Source organism: Pseudochaenichthys georgianus, chromosome 7, assembly GCF_902827115.2.
Source record: "Pseudochaenichthys georgianus chromosome 7, fPseGeo1.2, whole genome shotgun sequence".
NCBI classification, from domain to species: Eukaryota; Metazoa; Chordata; class Actinopteri; order Perciformes; family Channichthyidae; genus Pseudochaenichthys; species Pseudochaenichthys georgianus.
Genome location: NC_047509.1, coordinates 9,979,995 through 9,995,694, shown reverse-complemented (window position 1 = coordinate 9,995,694; position 15,700 = coordinate 9,979,995). Strand labels below are relative to the sequence as shown.

The following is a 15,700-nucleotide window of genomic DNA, read 5'->3' as shown; positions in this document are numbered from 1 at the left end:
TAACCTTGTGCGAATACATGTGGAAAAGGACACATTTTGCGAGGATTTTGTGGATGGCAGCAGGCTAGTTGAGATGGAGGAGGAGGGAGCATTGTGCTTCAACTTTGAGCGGAAAAGTTAAGGCACACTACACTTAAGATAGTGCTATGAAATATTGAATGTGTGTATTATGAGCAATGCTTTATGTAGTTGTGATGAGATGTTAAATGTCTATTTTTGATAATAAAAGATAAAAAAAAAAAAAAAGTAGGGGCTTGGACTGGGAGCTGTAGGGTCGCCGGTTCAAGTCCCCGACCAGACCTAAAATGTGGAGTGTGGACTGTTACTTGGAGAGGTCCCAGTTCACCTCCTGCCCTGCCGTGGTGCCCTTGAGCAAGGCACCGGACATCCCCCTTCCCTCCCATTGCTCCCCAGGCGCTGTGCAATAGCTGCCCACTGCTCCTAGTACTAGACTCCTGGTACTAGGATGGGTGAAAAGCAGAGAACAAATGTCACTGTGTGTGCTCTGCATGCGTGACCATTAAAAGAGGTTTTCATCCCTCCCTATTCTATTATCAGGTTTATTATAGAGTAGCTGGATTTAGCATCAGGAGTCATATCAAACATGGTAGAAATAAATATGTTCCACTTTATTTACATATAGGACATAACTGTAGTTATAGATGATGTTAGGGGTTTAAAGCAGGTTCAAAGAGAAACAAGAGCAACTGCTGATTTTAGCGCTGGTTTATGGCTGCTTGCTGATTCCTGATAAGTATGCAATCCAAATCCAGAGTATATTGTGGCTCCTGTGATTGTTAAAATATGGTTTGCTGCCCCTATTTCAAACACACAAATGTCATTATTGAAATTAGCTCAAAGAAAAAATATGCAATAAAAATAGTTAAGTTGGTCTCCGCAACGTCTTTTATCAACATGATAAATTGATCCACTTCTGTCTCGTCTGATGTGCAGCCAGTGTTTCTTCACTGTGAGGATAACTGAACATGAACTCATGCGCATGCACACAACACACAGCTGTTGTATTTACAAGAAATGAATCACAAAACATATAGCTTGCGTTCCATCAGATCAATAAGGATCTCATCTCTAGTTTTGTCCCAAATATTCCACCATTTTCGTTTTTTAAATGCATGAAAGTTGCTCTGTCTGAGGGTTACAGCACCTCAGGCTCCAGCTGTTCCCTCCTGCTGACAAACAACAAGCACCCCAAAGTTTAAATTAAAGGTGGCTGGTACAAACTCGGCAAAGTCTTCTGAAAAAGAGAAGGGTAGTTGGACTTTGAGTTTTACGCCAGGGAGTAGATGGTATTCATCGGAGAGTGGAGCTCTAGACTTCCTCCAAAGTCCAACTCCCTGACATCTCTCCTGGTTCCTGTGTACTGGCCGATGAAAGAACCGTCCTCGTCGAACTGTATCTCGCCTCCGTCGCCGTACTCCACCAGACTGTCATCACTGTCTGATCGCTTCATTATCGCTTCTATGGACGGCTGGCCTCTTTGAAGCCCTCTTTCCTCCTCTCTGTAAAACAATGCAAACTAGAATTACCTCCTCGCATTTGTACACCTCCGCCAAACAAGCGGAGTTGCACATATTTTAAGATTTTTGATATCTCAACATGGCACAAGTGTTTTCCTCTGATTTTAAATTGCATTTCAGTCAATAGATGTTGCATTTTGAACTTATCGAACTCTCCAGCTGCCCTCTCGTTTGCATGTTGCACTTAATAGTATTTACAACTACTAGAAAATCTCATTTTGTAAACATTTTGAAAAAGCAACAAAAGTCAACCCATATAAGATTCTCACAATACCAATATTTAGGTGTTAGGTCAACAATATCATCTTTCCATATTGCAGTGACCCTAATCTTAGTGCATTATGTCAGCACAGGAAGACGGAAAGGATGTAGGGTAAAACTTAACCTGATGTATAAAAGCATTTAAAATGTTCAAGTACTGTACGTACCGTCGGGGGTAAGGAAGAGTGGAGATACGTGCTATCCTAAAATATGAAGAGAGATTGTATTAGATCATTATTTGTTAATAATTACTTTATCACATATCATTGATCATCTACTCATAACATGATTGAAACAGTTTAAATATTCTGTTATGAATAAACTACTTGTAAGGCTGTAGAATACACACTGCATTTACAAATGAATAAATAACAACCCATGCAGTCAACGTGTCAATATTTAGTATTTCCTACCTTTCAAGAGACCTTGAGTGGTTCATGGGAAAAGAGCAGGGTTGAGGTTTGGGGGGAATAAAGGTTTAGATAGAAAAGGGAGAGTAAATAGAAAGGCAAAAAAACAGAAAATAATATGATTATGAGTTATCACAAATAAGGCCATAAATATTGTCATCCGATTTGATTTGTACCTGTGCAGCAGACATAAGGGTTGCACGATTTAAATCCCCAAACACACATGCACAGCTACAGAGCAAATGGATGTAAATGCACAAATATAAGTCATTATTTTATAATTATTCTGTACATTGTTATAGGAAACATGATAAATTATATATTCAGTGTTGAGTATTAGCATACTATAATATTTATAAATAGTACAAGATATAACACAATTTGGAAAATAAAAAAGTTTTGGGGAAAACAGTCTGGTAAATAAGACAATATGTTTTTGTCTCTTGTTCCATCAGTAACGTTTGCATTGAGTTTTTATGTGTGTTTATTCCAGCAACAGTCTGCTGTAATGCTTACCTGTAGTCAAACGATCCCTCCTGATCTTTGTCATCCACTGGTTCCAATGAAATGTCTTTCTTTTCCCGTACTGAAATGAAAGCAAAGTACACTGTAAAATCAGAAACAGTGTGTTGCTCATGGACATTATAAAGTAATATAAAGAATCACCGCTGTACCTGGGTATTTCCCCCCTCGGCTCCTCTTGATGAAGCAGACGATGAGTAGGATGAGCACGATGAGAGCCACAGCACACATTATCCCGATGAACCAGCCCTGAGTGGTGATGTCCACCTGATCCTGTGCATATACTGAGACACACACATGAGCAAACAAATGTAAATACATAGGCCATCATTACATGTGTTTATGTGGCAGGCCATCATATGTGTTGATCTTACTTTCTGTGGTGTAATGCAGTGACTCCTCCGTATGCCAGTCCCCTATCCCGAGCCGAGTTTGTGCGGCCACGGAGAATCTGTATCGGGTGTAGCGGTCGTATCGCCGGAGTGAGAAACTTGTTATATTTGGAGTGAACTCTTCAACCCGCTCCTCCTCTCCCCTGGAGGCATTCACTGTGGAGAGAGTGGGAATTCAAGTGTGCTTAGAGGTCTCTTGATGCAGGTAGAGTGCACACAACAACACCATTATGTAGCTTACCTGCTCGGAAAGGGCCCACACAAGTGTTCATTAACCTTTCTATAACATACTTCAGTGGTATTTTGGTCTTTGAGTGCATATTCAATTGTGCTATTATGTGCTACCGGGACCGAAGTGTCATTTGTCAGATGCAGTGAAATGAACAGCTTTGTTTTACGTTATTAAAGGTTGCTGTTTCTTCTAGGCAATATGCTAAATGATTTGAATGTTCCTGAGGCTTGGATGACGTACCTGTCTGATACTTGAGTAAATATCCAGTTATGATACCGTTGGGTTCGGCTGGCAGGTCCCAGTCGACATAAATACTGTCAAGATGTCGCTGTTGGATCCTAAAGGATGTGGGAGTGGATGGTACTACAGACAAGAACACAGCAGGAGACAACACAAAGTAAACCTTCATTCATTTCAATGTGCTTTTGCTCTTGTTTTTTGGATGGTTAATTAACTTTTCTTACCTCCTTCCGGCGTTGAGAAGTGTATGTTATTACTGGGCGGCCCTTCGTATCGATTGTTGGCCACCACTATATACAGCTTGTAGGTGCTATAAGGGATGAGTCCAGTTAGGACCCCCGACGGCTCCGGATCATTAACTAAAAAAGATCTCGACTCCATCCCTCTGTTGACTCTCTGCCACCTCAGCTGGCTGCTGTCCCTCCAGAAGTAAGCCTGATAGGTGAGAAGCAACACACTGAGCATTTTCTTTATGAACTCCTGCACACTGTCTTTTAAAAAGGTATTTGTATACATATGTATGCTCATGATTTGTTTTATAACATTGCATATTATTTAGTTGGTCAAATAACTTCTGCATGCCAATAAACTACACTTTATCTTCAAAAGGTTTTCTCTTTGTCAAGTAACACTATCGGCTCCGCTTTTAACATTTAAAGAGTCCCTATAATGCTTATACTCAGATTCATATTAGTATTCTGTGCCTCTACTGTCACACTTTACATGCTTTAATGTTCAAAAAGGTATTTATTTATACTGCGTGTCTGAAACCAGAGCCAAGTCTACTCTGATTGGTTAGCAGGCCGGCTCTGTTGTGATTGGTCAACCGCTTAGAGATGTCCCGCCCCTTAGCCCATCACGTACAATGTGTTGGAGAACTAGCCAATAGAAGTGCAAGTGTTACATAGTGATGTCACCATGTTACTGAAGTTAATAAAGGATTCCAATGGAGGCGTTTCAGGCAGTGTGGGGGAGAAACTCCCTCTGGAGCAGTGTTTCTCAAACTTTTTCACACTCGCGGACCACCTAACTCCACAAATATCCAAAAACACATGAAAATGGTACAAGCAAGTGGTAACATGTGTGATGAAGGTGTTTATCTGGGCTATATCATGCAATTGAAAGTGAAACTTGAGCTTGCTCCATTGCGGAGATATTCCCGCGAGAGTGCGGAAAACTTAAATGTATTAATTTATTTCAAATGTGAAATGTTACCAATATACTCACGGACCACTAGGGGGCGCTCACGGACCACCAGTGGTCCGTGAGCGCCTTTGCTCTCGAGGGAACTTTGGATTTGAGCCTTTGCAGACCATTTACATGCACACAAACCTCAATAACACACAACAGGACTGGGAAAATCACCCAAATGCAAAATAGGACCTCTTTAAAATGAACCATTATTTTTTTAGAAGTGTTATATGAGATAACAAACAATACAATGAATTTGCATGGAGTGAATATTAAATACCTGTTTGTATTGAATTTTGTCATTTTGTCTCATTTAGGGAATGTCTTTTTCAATCAATGATTCATTAAGTGTTTGCTATTTGGATATGGTTTTGTGTCTTAAGCATATCAAGCTCAAGTTCTTTGTGAATTTATATATTGTATTATATGAGATAATATTGTGAATTTCATGCTTAATGAAGCATTATTAAACTCAGTGCTTACAGTGATTTGTAATCCAACCTCTTCGGTCACATGTTTATACATTGTCTGGGTCTCTTCATCTTTTTCAGTTTCAACTAAACTCTAATCTTGACCCCGATCTTAGTCTAGTCCTTATTTTACAGCCTCAACAAGGCAATAAATAAACGGGTATTACTACTTTCCACACTTTAAAATAAACAAGCTGTTATCTAGCTCATTGAAATAATTTGATTTGCCATCTAAACAGTGGAATCCACCGATGACGTACATTTGCCCTAAAACATAAGGGTATATTGTCGGCTATCAATCTAATCATATGATATAAGTAAAATATTAAATTCCCAATAGACGCACCTTGTATTCTTTCAGTTCTCCCTGCATATCGCCGCGTGTCACAGAGTCCCAATGCAAAGTCACCTGAGTGCTCTCGATGTCAGACACTCTCAGGTTCAGGGGTGCCGTTAAGGGACCTGAGGAGGACAGAGATAATTGCTTATCAGTGAACACAAAGAGGTGATGGGAAGGAAAACTCAGCCAAAATGTGAACAGAAAATACACGAAAAGATCAGTGTTAAAATCACACTGAGTTGTGTAGATATCTCAAACCATGACTGACCATGTTGATTCAGATTACAGTTGTAGTAACTGTAAACATATAAGTGTCTACTTTAACAAATAACCTATTGGAAAAAGTTATTGAACAGCTTCGTATTCTTATTCAAAGTGTCCATCAAAATTAAACACAACATAAAAAAAAAACAGCAAATATAAATAGGCACTACTTTGAGGCAAATGTAAGACGTATTTTTTAAGATAAACAGTTGCAAATATTATAAGTATTGCAGAAGAAGAGAGCGCAATGAGACGATGTAATTAAAGAAGGGCAAGTCAAACGTCCTTTCTTTGCATCTATATATCGCAAAGTGCAGGATGTTAGTACTTACGGTCTTCCCCAGAGTAACCAGTGACAACAGGAGACTCTGGACCCAGGCCGAAGTCGTTGACAGCCTGCACTTTGATCTCGTAAGGAGTGAAGGTATCTGCATCGTAGATGTAGTACCTCACCCATTTAGTGGTGGCATTCTTCCACTCCTCTCGGGAATCTCTCCTTCTCCACCACACGAGATACTTCAGGTGGGGCCCGTTCCAATCTCTGTAGCTCAGAGACTGAAAGCACAGTTCGATTTCATTGTAAAGGAAAATATTCAACAGTCATGATGAAGGGGAGACTGTAACTTTACTTTTTTGATGGGTTAATTACCTCCCAGCTGATCTCCATGTTATTCCTCCATGTACCCACACCCTTCACGTTCTTTGGGACTATATCTGGAGCTGTACAGGGAAACAAATGCAAAGTTGAGATCAGTAGCATTAGTACATTACAAGCTACAGTCTAGTTGTTGGAAAATAACCAGGTCTGCAATAGTGTAACATACAGTACAATATACTTATATAAAATAAATGTGCAATATGTTGGACATGTTGCTAGCCTTAAATGTGTCTGATAAGAATGATGTATTTCAGAAAATGTAAACCCACGTGCACCGCTGCTCTGGAAGCGCGTAGATGGACGACTCGGGCGACTCATTCCGATTTCATTGATAGCGACGAGCCGAAACTCGTAGTAAGTGAACGGGGTGAGATGAAGAATGACAGAGTTGAGGTTCCCTGGGTACGTCGAGAGGTTTCTCCACTTGCCAGGCAACCAGTCATCATCATCAAACTGCACTAAGTACTCTGTAGCAAACAATAAATGGAGAAAATGTCTGGTAAATAAAATGAGAATTCCCTCAAAACAATAATGCTTAAAGGGTTTTTCAGCTCTTACCTGTTATAGGGTTGTGGTTGCTGTCTCCAGGGGCCCAACTGAGTCTTACAGTGCGCTCGTATGGATCTGACAGCTCCAAATTAGTGGGAGGATCTGGGCGGTCTACAAAGAAAAATATGTGAACAAACAAAGAGCCGAACATGTCTTATGGTTGCTGAAATGTCTTTTAATATAAGCATGGCATACCCATCACCATTAGGCGTGCTGAGGCAGACTTCTGCTCCAGTTCACTCTTGATGACACAGGTGTAATTGCCCTCGTCGCCTCTGATTACATTAGTAATGATCAGATTCGATTCATCCAGAGAGAGTCTGAGGTAACAAGAGACTAATAGTTGTCAAGGGTTTACACAAAAACAAAAATTGTCTTTTGGCGTGTACCTTAATAGAATTGATAAATTAAAAGACGTACCTCCAGCCAAGAGTGGCCTGTCTTTTGTCTTTCATCCAGGTGGTTTTGACAGGAGTAGTGAGATCCGATGTTACCTCACACTCAAAGCGCACATCTGTTCCTCGCATGACTTTCATATTTTGTGGTCTTTTAACAATTAGAGTGGGCTCTGAGAAGCGGGGTTTCAAACAATATAGATCACATAAATAAAAAATGTAAAGGATTATTCATATGAAACGGTGTGACACTCACCTTTGACCTCTATTCGGACTTGGCTCTCATCTCTTCCTGCGACGTTGCTGGCTATACACACGTAGGTTCCTTGATCCTCTACCTGTGTGCTTTTTATCTCCAGAGTCCCGTTACCAAGCGTCCTAAAACGATTTCCTTCAATAGTCCCCTGTCCATATTTGGACCTGTGTGAGCAGACCCATAAACACACGCACATACAAGCTGTGAGTAGTTGTGTAAACACACTATTTGCATTTAAATGTCATACAGTACAGTGTGTGTTCTCACCATCGCAATTCAGGCACTGGAGAGCCAAAGTAGCGGCAGTCTAAGAGGGTACGTCTTCCCTCTATCACCTTGACGAGGTCACTCCTGGCCCCGAGAATACGCGGCGTTGCATCTAAAATTCAACAATAGTACAACAAAATTCAAACCTGTATGTTTTTTTTAACATAAACGTTTTGTCATCAAATGTATAAACATTGCAGGGCTAAAATAAAAACATTCTTAGTGTCCTAATTTATGAGCACATTTTCAAGGTGCCATGACACTGAAAATGTATTTGTGTGAACGACTAACACATTTATTAAATTGATGAACCCTTGGTATGCATTTCAAAATCTTCCACAACTCATGGCTGACTGAAAACAACGTTTGACACTGTAAACGTTATTCAAAGAGTGGTCACTTACGTAACACGTTAACAAAAGCGTTGGCCATTAAGTAGCCAAACTGATTGGAAGCGTTGCACTGGTAGACCGCAGTGTTTTCAGCGGTCACACTGCGTAAATCCAGTGTGTCTCCTGAGACCTGCCTGTTAGCCTGCGGTGTAGCAGCTAGAGAAGAAAAAAAACACTAACGGTTAATCATGTATACATAAAAAAAGATAGTGATAGATGATCTCCAACACACATACTTTCAATGGGTTCCCCGTTGATGAACCAGCTGACAGTGGGACGAGGAGCGCCATCAGTACGACACACCAGGCGTCCATTTTCCTCCGGAGCCAAGACCAAATCAGTGGGCTTTTCCAGCCAGAAAGGAGCGGCTGTCAGACACAAGCATTTTAGTTTTCTCCACATTATTGTGTAGTCAGTAACATATCTGAAAGTATGTCTTACCTTTGACCCTGACGGTTATTGTGTGCTCTATGTATCCAAGCTTATTGGTGGCAGTGCAGCCGTATTCACCCACATCATCGAAAGAGGCCTTTGGGATTTGAATCATCTTGTTGAAGTTTTTTACTCTCGTTCGTGGCGTCACTGCCAGGTTGTCACCATTCTTGGTCCACGTAATATGAGGAGTTGGCCTTGATGAAGATAAAGAAGGCTTTACACAGGAGGACTTCAGAATTCAAAGTCAAGACATACTAAAGAGAAACTGAACAAACACTCTGGCCCTTTTTAACAGTTGCATTGAATATTATATTTTAATGAAGGGCCTGCAGCGACAGTATGTCTTGTGATATTTGGGTGACACTTACACTCCTGCAGCGATACACTCCAGGAGCAGTTCTTCCCCTTGCAGGACCAGTATGGAGCTGGAAGAGCCGGTGGGAGACAGCCAGGTGGGGGCAGCCTCGGCCACTGTACGAACTGCAGAGGAACAAACCAGAACTACTAGTAACACATGCATTCATTAACCCTGTGTGTGTGACTGTGAACCAAGTTAATTCATAAAAAAAGAGATGACCGCTATAGCAGAGCCCACACTCACCACAGTTAGTATGTTTAGTTGGAGCCAACGAGTAGTCTTTTATAGGATATAGTCTGGAATAAAACAAAAGGTCCCATTTATAGGTAAACTAACCACAACTCCATAGGGATTGAATAGTAAAAAGGCATTACAAATGAATGTTATTAGTGTCGGTTTGTTTAGTAGTCAAGGTAGTATACAGTAGATGAACAGAGCAGATATGAGTGTAAACCGTTACAACTCAACTCAAGCCTGGACCTGGTGTGTTTCTATATTGATTTAATAGCGTTTGATTACCAATTTAGACAACAAAATCATTTATCACAATGTTGTCATATGTTTTTCATCACAATCCATTTAAAGACTTCTCATATTGAATTAATGCCAAGTCCTAGTGGACAGACAGTCATACTCACTGGTAATAACTTTAACAACAACGGGCATCTTCTGCTGGATGACATTTCTGTATGGGAAGCGTGCATTACAGCAGTAATCAACAGCTGAGTCGTTGAACAGGATGTTAGAGAAGTACAGATCTCCGTTAACTCCCATGGATATCCTGCGGTCCGGCCGCACGGGCTGCATGGTGGGGGTAGCCGTCTGGATGGGCCAGTTGAATGGTCTCGCATACGAGCCTGAAATAAAACAAGGTGTAAAAAACAAGTACTGGAGAAGCATTTCAACAGCTTTTGAATAGCTTGGGTGTTTGGCATTTCATAAAAATGTCCCCCTGTTTAGGCATAATAAGGCTTCATCGAATAATTTGTTTCTATGGGAACACTTACAGCTGGACATCCAGTAGGTTTCAGGTTTGGGCGGGCCTGGTGGCGGGTCACAGGACAGGACCAGAGGCAAACCAGCGCTGATCGTCAATGGCTCCAGAATGTCCCTCGGCCACACAGGAGCTCCTACAAAATGTGTGAGCAGTTAATAAACTACCGTATAAGAATGTTTTTATGAGTTGAACCTACTGACAAGTATTGCCTCTGGAGCTGGAACCTGACTTAGCTTATGGACCATAGACTCCATTGTTGTCCAAAAACGATTAAAGAGGCCCTATTATGCGTTTTAGGGGTTTCCCTTTCCTGTAGTATGTTATAAAGGTTTTTAGTGCATGTAAATGGTCTGCAAAGGCTTGAATCCCAAAGTTCCCTTGACAGGGAGTTTACCTTCCCCACACTGCCCCCCTGCCTGAAACGTCTCCATTGGACTCCTTTGTTGACTTTTCGTAACACAGTGACATCACTATGTTACACTTGTGCTTCTATTGGCTAGCGCTCCACCACATTGCACGTGGTATTGTACAGTTGACCAATCACAACAGAGCCGGCAAGCTACCAATCAGAGCAGACTGAGCTGTGTTTTAGACAGAGGTTGAAAAGAGGTGCTGCAGCACAGGCAGTATGAGATAAATAAAGACCTTATTGTACCTATGTAGTGCCACTTAATAACAGTAGGTCACTGTGCAGTGATGCATATAAAGAAAGAGCAACAAACAAATATTCCCTTACAGCCCCAATACTGATCTTACTGTATAGTCGTAGTCTGATTTTGCTGGAGTATGCAGATCCATACTCATTAGAGGCGATGCACTGATACTCAGCCTCGTACTGTTCTGGATTGTTCCAGGCATAGATGTCCAGCGTCCCTGAGCGCCTGCGCATCGATGTTTGAGAGTCACGTGCCACGTTCAAGTATTTCCCATTACGCCTCCATGAGAAACTTCAGGAAAGTGTAAAGAAAGACAGGAAAAAACAATGAGGAGTGCTGCAGATATAAATACCACAGTTCTTCACTGGGCTATATAAGCTCTTACATAGGGTGAGGGTTTCCTTTGGCTTCACATTCTACGACCATGGTGTCCTTAGGGTCTACAATATGATCCTTCACTGACTGCCTTATGATGGTTGGGGGCTGCCTCACTGCGGACAGAGAAATAAATCAGCTCAGGGTATTAGAAATGTCAATGGTAATACAAGATAAATCACAAAATGCAATTTTAGTTACACACTCACCTTCCAGAGGGACGTCAAAAGCCCAAACACTGTGCCATAGAAGCAGCAGCAGCGCTGGTTCAACCAGTGTCCCCATCTTTACAGAGCATGGAAACACAGGAACATTTACTTCACCAACTCTGCTGTTCACCACATGAATGAAAAAAGAAGATATCTACTGTGCAATACTTTCAAATGAATGTCAACACTGCGAAAATACACAATTTCTTACAACAAATATAAGCTCTTAATACTATCAGCATGTAAATAAAGTTATCAAAAGTAAAATCACTCATTCTGAAGAAGAATTGATCCTCTGATAGTTCTTCCATTATATATGAATTCAAATTAAATTATTATAAAACATGCACAAAAGTGTGATGTTTACTGTTTTTTGTTGTGGTGTGAATATTTTAACTAATTAATGCAGTTTGTTAGTCGAGACCCGAGGTCAATATGACCTTGAGATGATTCATTGGAGAAAAAGAAGAGTAAAAAGGTTCTGCTTCATAAATATGTATACTTTTTGTAATTTATTTCTAAGCTTTCTCTTTGTGTTACATATTGGATGATTGAATAAACATTGAGAGACAAACATATAGAGGGGACATCACTATTAGGTGAACCTTCCAACACTTTGTGAAACATTTGAGCCAGAGTATGAGCCCATACAACAAAACAGTTGGAAATCAGTTGTTCAATATTTAATAATGTATTGTATTTTATAAGCATTTTCACTGTTTTTGACTAAACTAAATACTATGGAGAAAAAAGCATTTTTTTAAATGTAGTGGAAAATAAAAATAAAGTCCCATCAAATTAAAACACCACAGTACAAGTACCTTACAAATGTAGAAGTTAATGTACTTAATTATTTCCACCACTGACATCTCAACAACTTAAATCACACTGCTGTATCATAGTATCTTAACACAGCTTATCATCAACAGGAGTACAAAGTGTCTTATAATTCCTTTCACCATATTAATACTGGTGGTAATGTGCAATGAACCACAAGTCGTGTTGGAACAAAAAGTTGTCAGTACCTACCTCTCTCATTTAAAATCAGGACTCTCTCCTCCCCATCTCTGTGGCTTCCCCAATGCAGCGATAAATCCAAATTATTCTTGTTCATGCAGTATACCAATTAAAGCCTCACAAATCAGGTCAAGAACCCGAGAGGAGTTGATACACTTCAGTAATAGAGTTTCTGTCACTGCCACTTACACTCATGCCTACCCAGCTTATGAATAATGAATGAGCGCCATACACCACCTACTCCTCACCCACATCCCTTCACTGTTCTGACCCTGCTCCCATGAGCCTGGCTGAACAATCCCTCTCAATCAAACACTGTCACAAAGTGTGTTCACACAGTTAACAAACTGAAGTCCTCCAGATGTAAAAGTTAGGATTTATTCATTCCACAGTTAGGGACTTTTATATGATTTGTACTGAAAAGAGCGTGGCTTTTCATTTCAGCCTGATGCATATCTATCGAAGCAACAAGAGCATTCTTGTTGGTTTTGATGACATCAAAATGTGGGCTTCATTGTTGACTGGAGCGAACCGGGGAACAGAGTATGAAAGCAATGTTTGTTTCTCTCTATATTAATTTCACATATGAGATGTGTGGTGACAGTCACATGACTCCAGCGCAATAGTCCTGACAAAACAAGAGTTTGACATATTCTCTGATGGGAAATTACACATCTTAAACTCCCTTATCATACCATTTCAATACCAATTAGGACCTAATCTATGTTTTGTAAGACATTTTACATCTTCACACACATACACATGCCCCAGAGGAGGAACAGGTCATAGCTATTCGGCTGAGAAAGTCCTATAGAAGGAAAGCAGTTTTCTTTTCTAGAAACAGTGCCAAAGTCACAGGAGAAGCTTTTATAGTTAAACAAAAGCCATCTCACTGCTTTCGACAGAGTCCCGACCTGTGTGGGCTCTCAGGCATCCACACGGGGCTGCTTATACAAACCAGCTGACGTGCTAAACAATAGCTCGGTGCTGGGGAAGGAGGGGGTATAAAATGAGATAGCTCTGCCTACAGATTAAATTAAACTTGTCAACAAGATTTTTATCCTCAAGAATTTAGGATAAATGTGATGTTCATTGGAAAGAATGTCTGACCACTTGAGACGTGAATCAGTAAGACTCTCATAGCTCTGCATCCTCTGGCCCTGATCCCCTCCTCTGTGTTCACAACTGACAAGCTGACTTGACTCACAGGGAAAACAAAAGCAGAAGTGGCATGTTTAGCTTCTTGGCTCTCAGAATGGGCTTTTCCCCCATACATTGGCCTGGCAGCGAGCAGTGCCATGCACCAGATTGCACAGTGAAGAGGCCGAGAGGCGGACAGAGCCAGCTCAGTGATGACAAGAAGGTCTCTATGCTCACGGGGCTCCTTTGGCACGTGTGCCCAGGGTTCGGCTAAAAGCAGATGGCATGTGGGAGGGAGAACTCGACCGCACAAGCTGCCTGTTCAGACTCGGAGCACCTATCATTTGCACTTTGACGTCACTGCATCAGGAAGAGAACAAGAAGAGGCTGGAGAGACACTCCAGGACACTGTGCTACATTGAGTCATCACCACTGACACAGTCAAAACATTATTCTTTATCAAACTCGTGATTCAGACTTTATGGTTAGGTAGGAGTAAACCCAACCTTTATCTAAAAAAGCATCCTATAAAAAGAAGAAGTTGTGCTAGTGGAGATGTGCTTAGTCACACAAGGCGTGAAGCTAAATGCTCATTTCAACATGCTAACATGCTAATGTCTAGCAGGTAGGCTACAGTATCATTTGTATTATGTTTACCATTTTTATGTAATGTGTTCGCATCCACATTGCCAATAAAAACTAAAATAATCTGAGACTGAGGGTAACTTCAGTGGTTTTGAAGTTATCTGGTCATAAATCAAAGTATTGGACAAATTAAAATGTTGATATGATGGTGGAACTAACAAGGAAAGGGTTTATGAAAGCTATTCCCATTCATCTTGAGACAAATAAGGTTTTCTGATTCCTATGAGGAAATTAATGTCTAAAAAAGGTATAATCTTTTTAGTTAAGAGATTTCAGTCAAAACCACAAACTACCAACTTGTGGTGACGCTATACATTCAGTCCAATTCATCATTTGAGGATTATGATATAATCATTTTGATCACAATCCATTACATTAATGTAGATATTTTAGTCTGGACAAAAGTGGTGAACTAATCAATGACATAAATCGTCAGCCCAGATTATAATAAAACTGATTTTGTTTCTTAACATTATTAAGCAAGATACGTAGTTCACAAAGTCAAATGCACTCACACCCCCTGAATTGTTAATGTTCAATACCAGTACAAGACCAACACATTTAATTTGAACTTTCACTTCCATATCCTCAGAGGAGGAAACAGTCATAGCCATTCAGCTGAGAAAAGCCGACAGGAGGAATGCAGTTTTTTTTATTTCTAGAAACAGTGCTAAAGTGATGCAAATGTATGCCAGTCGTCTCAATGTCAGGTGTTACAGCTTAACAATCGTGTGCTCACTCTCATACAAATCTGCTGATGGAGTTGTGGACACATCCCACTTCTCAACCCAGACTATGACATCATTAAAACCTGGACTTCCACTGATAGCCGTCTTGAGCGACAGCTGCAAGAAATAACTCACTCCTTCGCATGGCGTCACATTCAATGCTACTCTAAAATGTCTTGATCCACTTCAATACTTATTGCTTTATATCCTAAAACAATTGTAATTAACATGCAGAATGTAGTAATTGTTTGGGGTCCTACCTTTGAGTGAAGTTTAAGTGTGTTCTCTGCTCCTTGGTCCCTTTTTCCACTTGTTGCAGTGAACGCAGACTCCTACTCTCTTCTCATCTTGTCACAGTAGATTCACATCATCATCATCATCATCATCACCACCACCACCACCTGTTCCAGCCGCTCTGTTGTTTGTGTCCCACCATCAGTTTAAAGCAGGTGACAGGCGCGATAACAGAGACTCACGTGGCCCAAGCTTGGATCCCAGGGCCTGAGCCTATAATAATAAAACCATTGTGAAATCCACACAGAAATATAACGTCATCTCCACAATGATGGGGAAACTGGTGAAATGTCATGCACTAGTTGGTGGATCAGGTTTAGATCGACTGCAGCTTGCTAAGAGAGAATTTCTTCTCTTTTTTTTTGTTGTGCTTTTTTTCATTTGTGCTGTTGATTTGCAGAGCGTGTTAGGGGGTAGATTACTGACCTTGTATCTCCACTCTGGCTGGCACGAACGCACACGCTCTCAC

General features: G+C 40.8%; 1 protein-coding gene across 1 annotated transcript; it reads right to left on the bottom strand.

The window, feature by feature from the left end:
* Window positions 1-608: 608 nt before the first annotated feature.
* nfascb (neurofascin homolog (chicken) b) lies at window positions 609-12,570 on the bottom strand. The gene is made up of 27 exons (XM_034087960.1): window positions 12,437-12,570; window positions 11,408-11,483; window positions 11,209-11,314; window positions 10,924-11,114; window positions 10,178-10,300; window positions 9,809-10,027; window positions 9,181-9,292; window positions 8,819-9,006; window positions 8,614-8,745; window positions 8,390-8,533; window positions 7,986-8,097; window positions 7,719-7,882; window positions 7,488-7,635; window positions 7,263-7,387; window positions 7,077-7,178; window positions 6,788-6,985; window positions 6,510-6,580; window positions 6,193-6,415; window positions 5,603-5,718; window positions 3,820-4,030; window positions 3,596-3,718; window positions 3,106-3,279; window positions 2,884-3,015; window positions 2,726-2,795; window positions 2,213-2,224; window positions 1,967-2,002; window positions 609-1,520 (listed from the first exon to the last, which is right to left on the bottom strand). Exons 1-27 carry the CDS (start codon window positions 12,443-12,445, stop codon window positions 1,289-1,291), a joined length of 3,549 nt encoding a protein of 1,182 aa, XP_033943851.1. The 5' UTR covers window positions 12,446-12,570; the 3' UTR covers window positions 609-1,288.
* Between the last annotated feature and the right edge of the window lie 3,130 nt (window positions 12,571-15,700).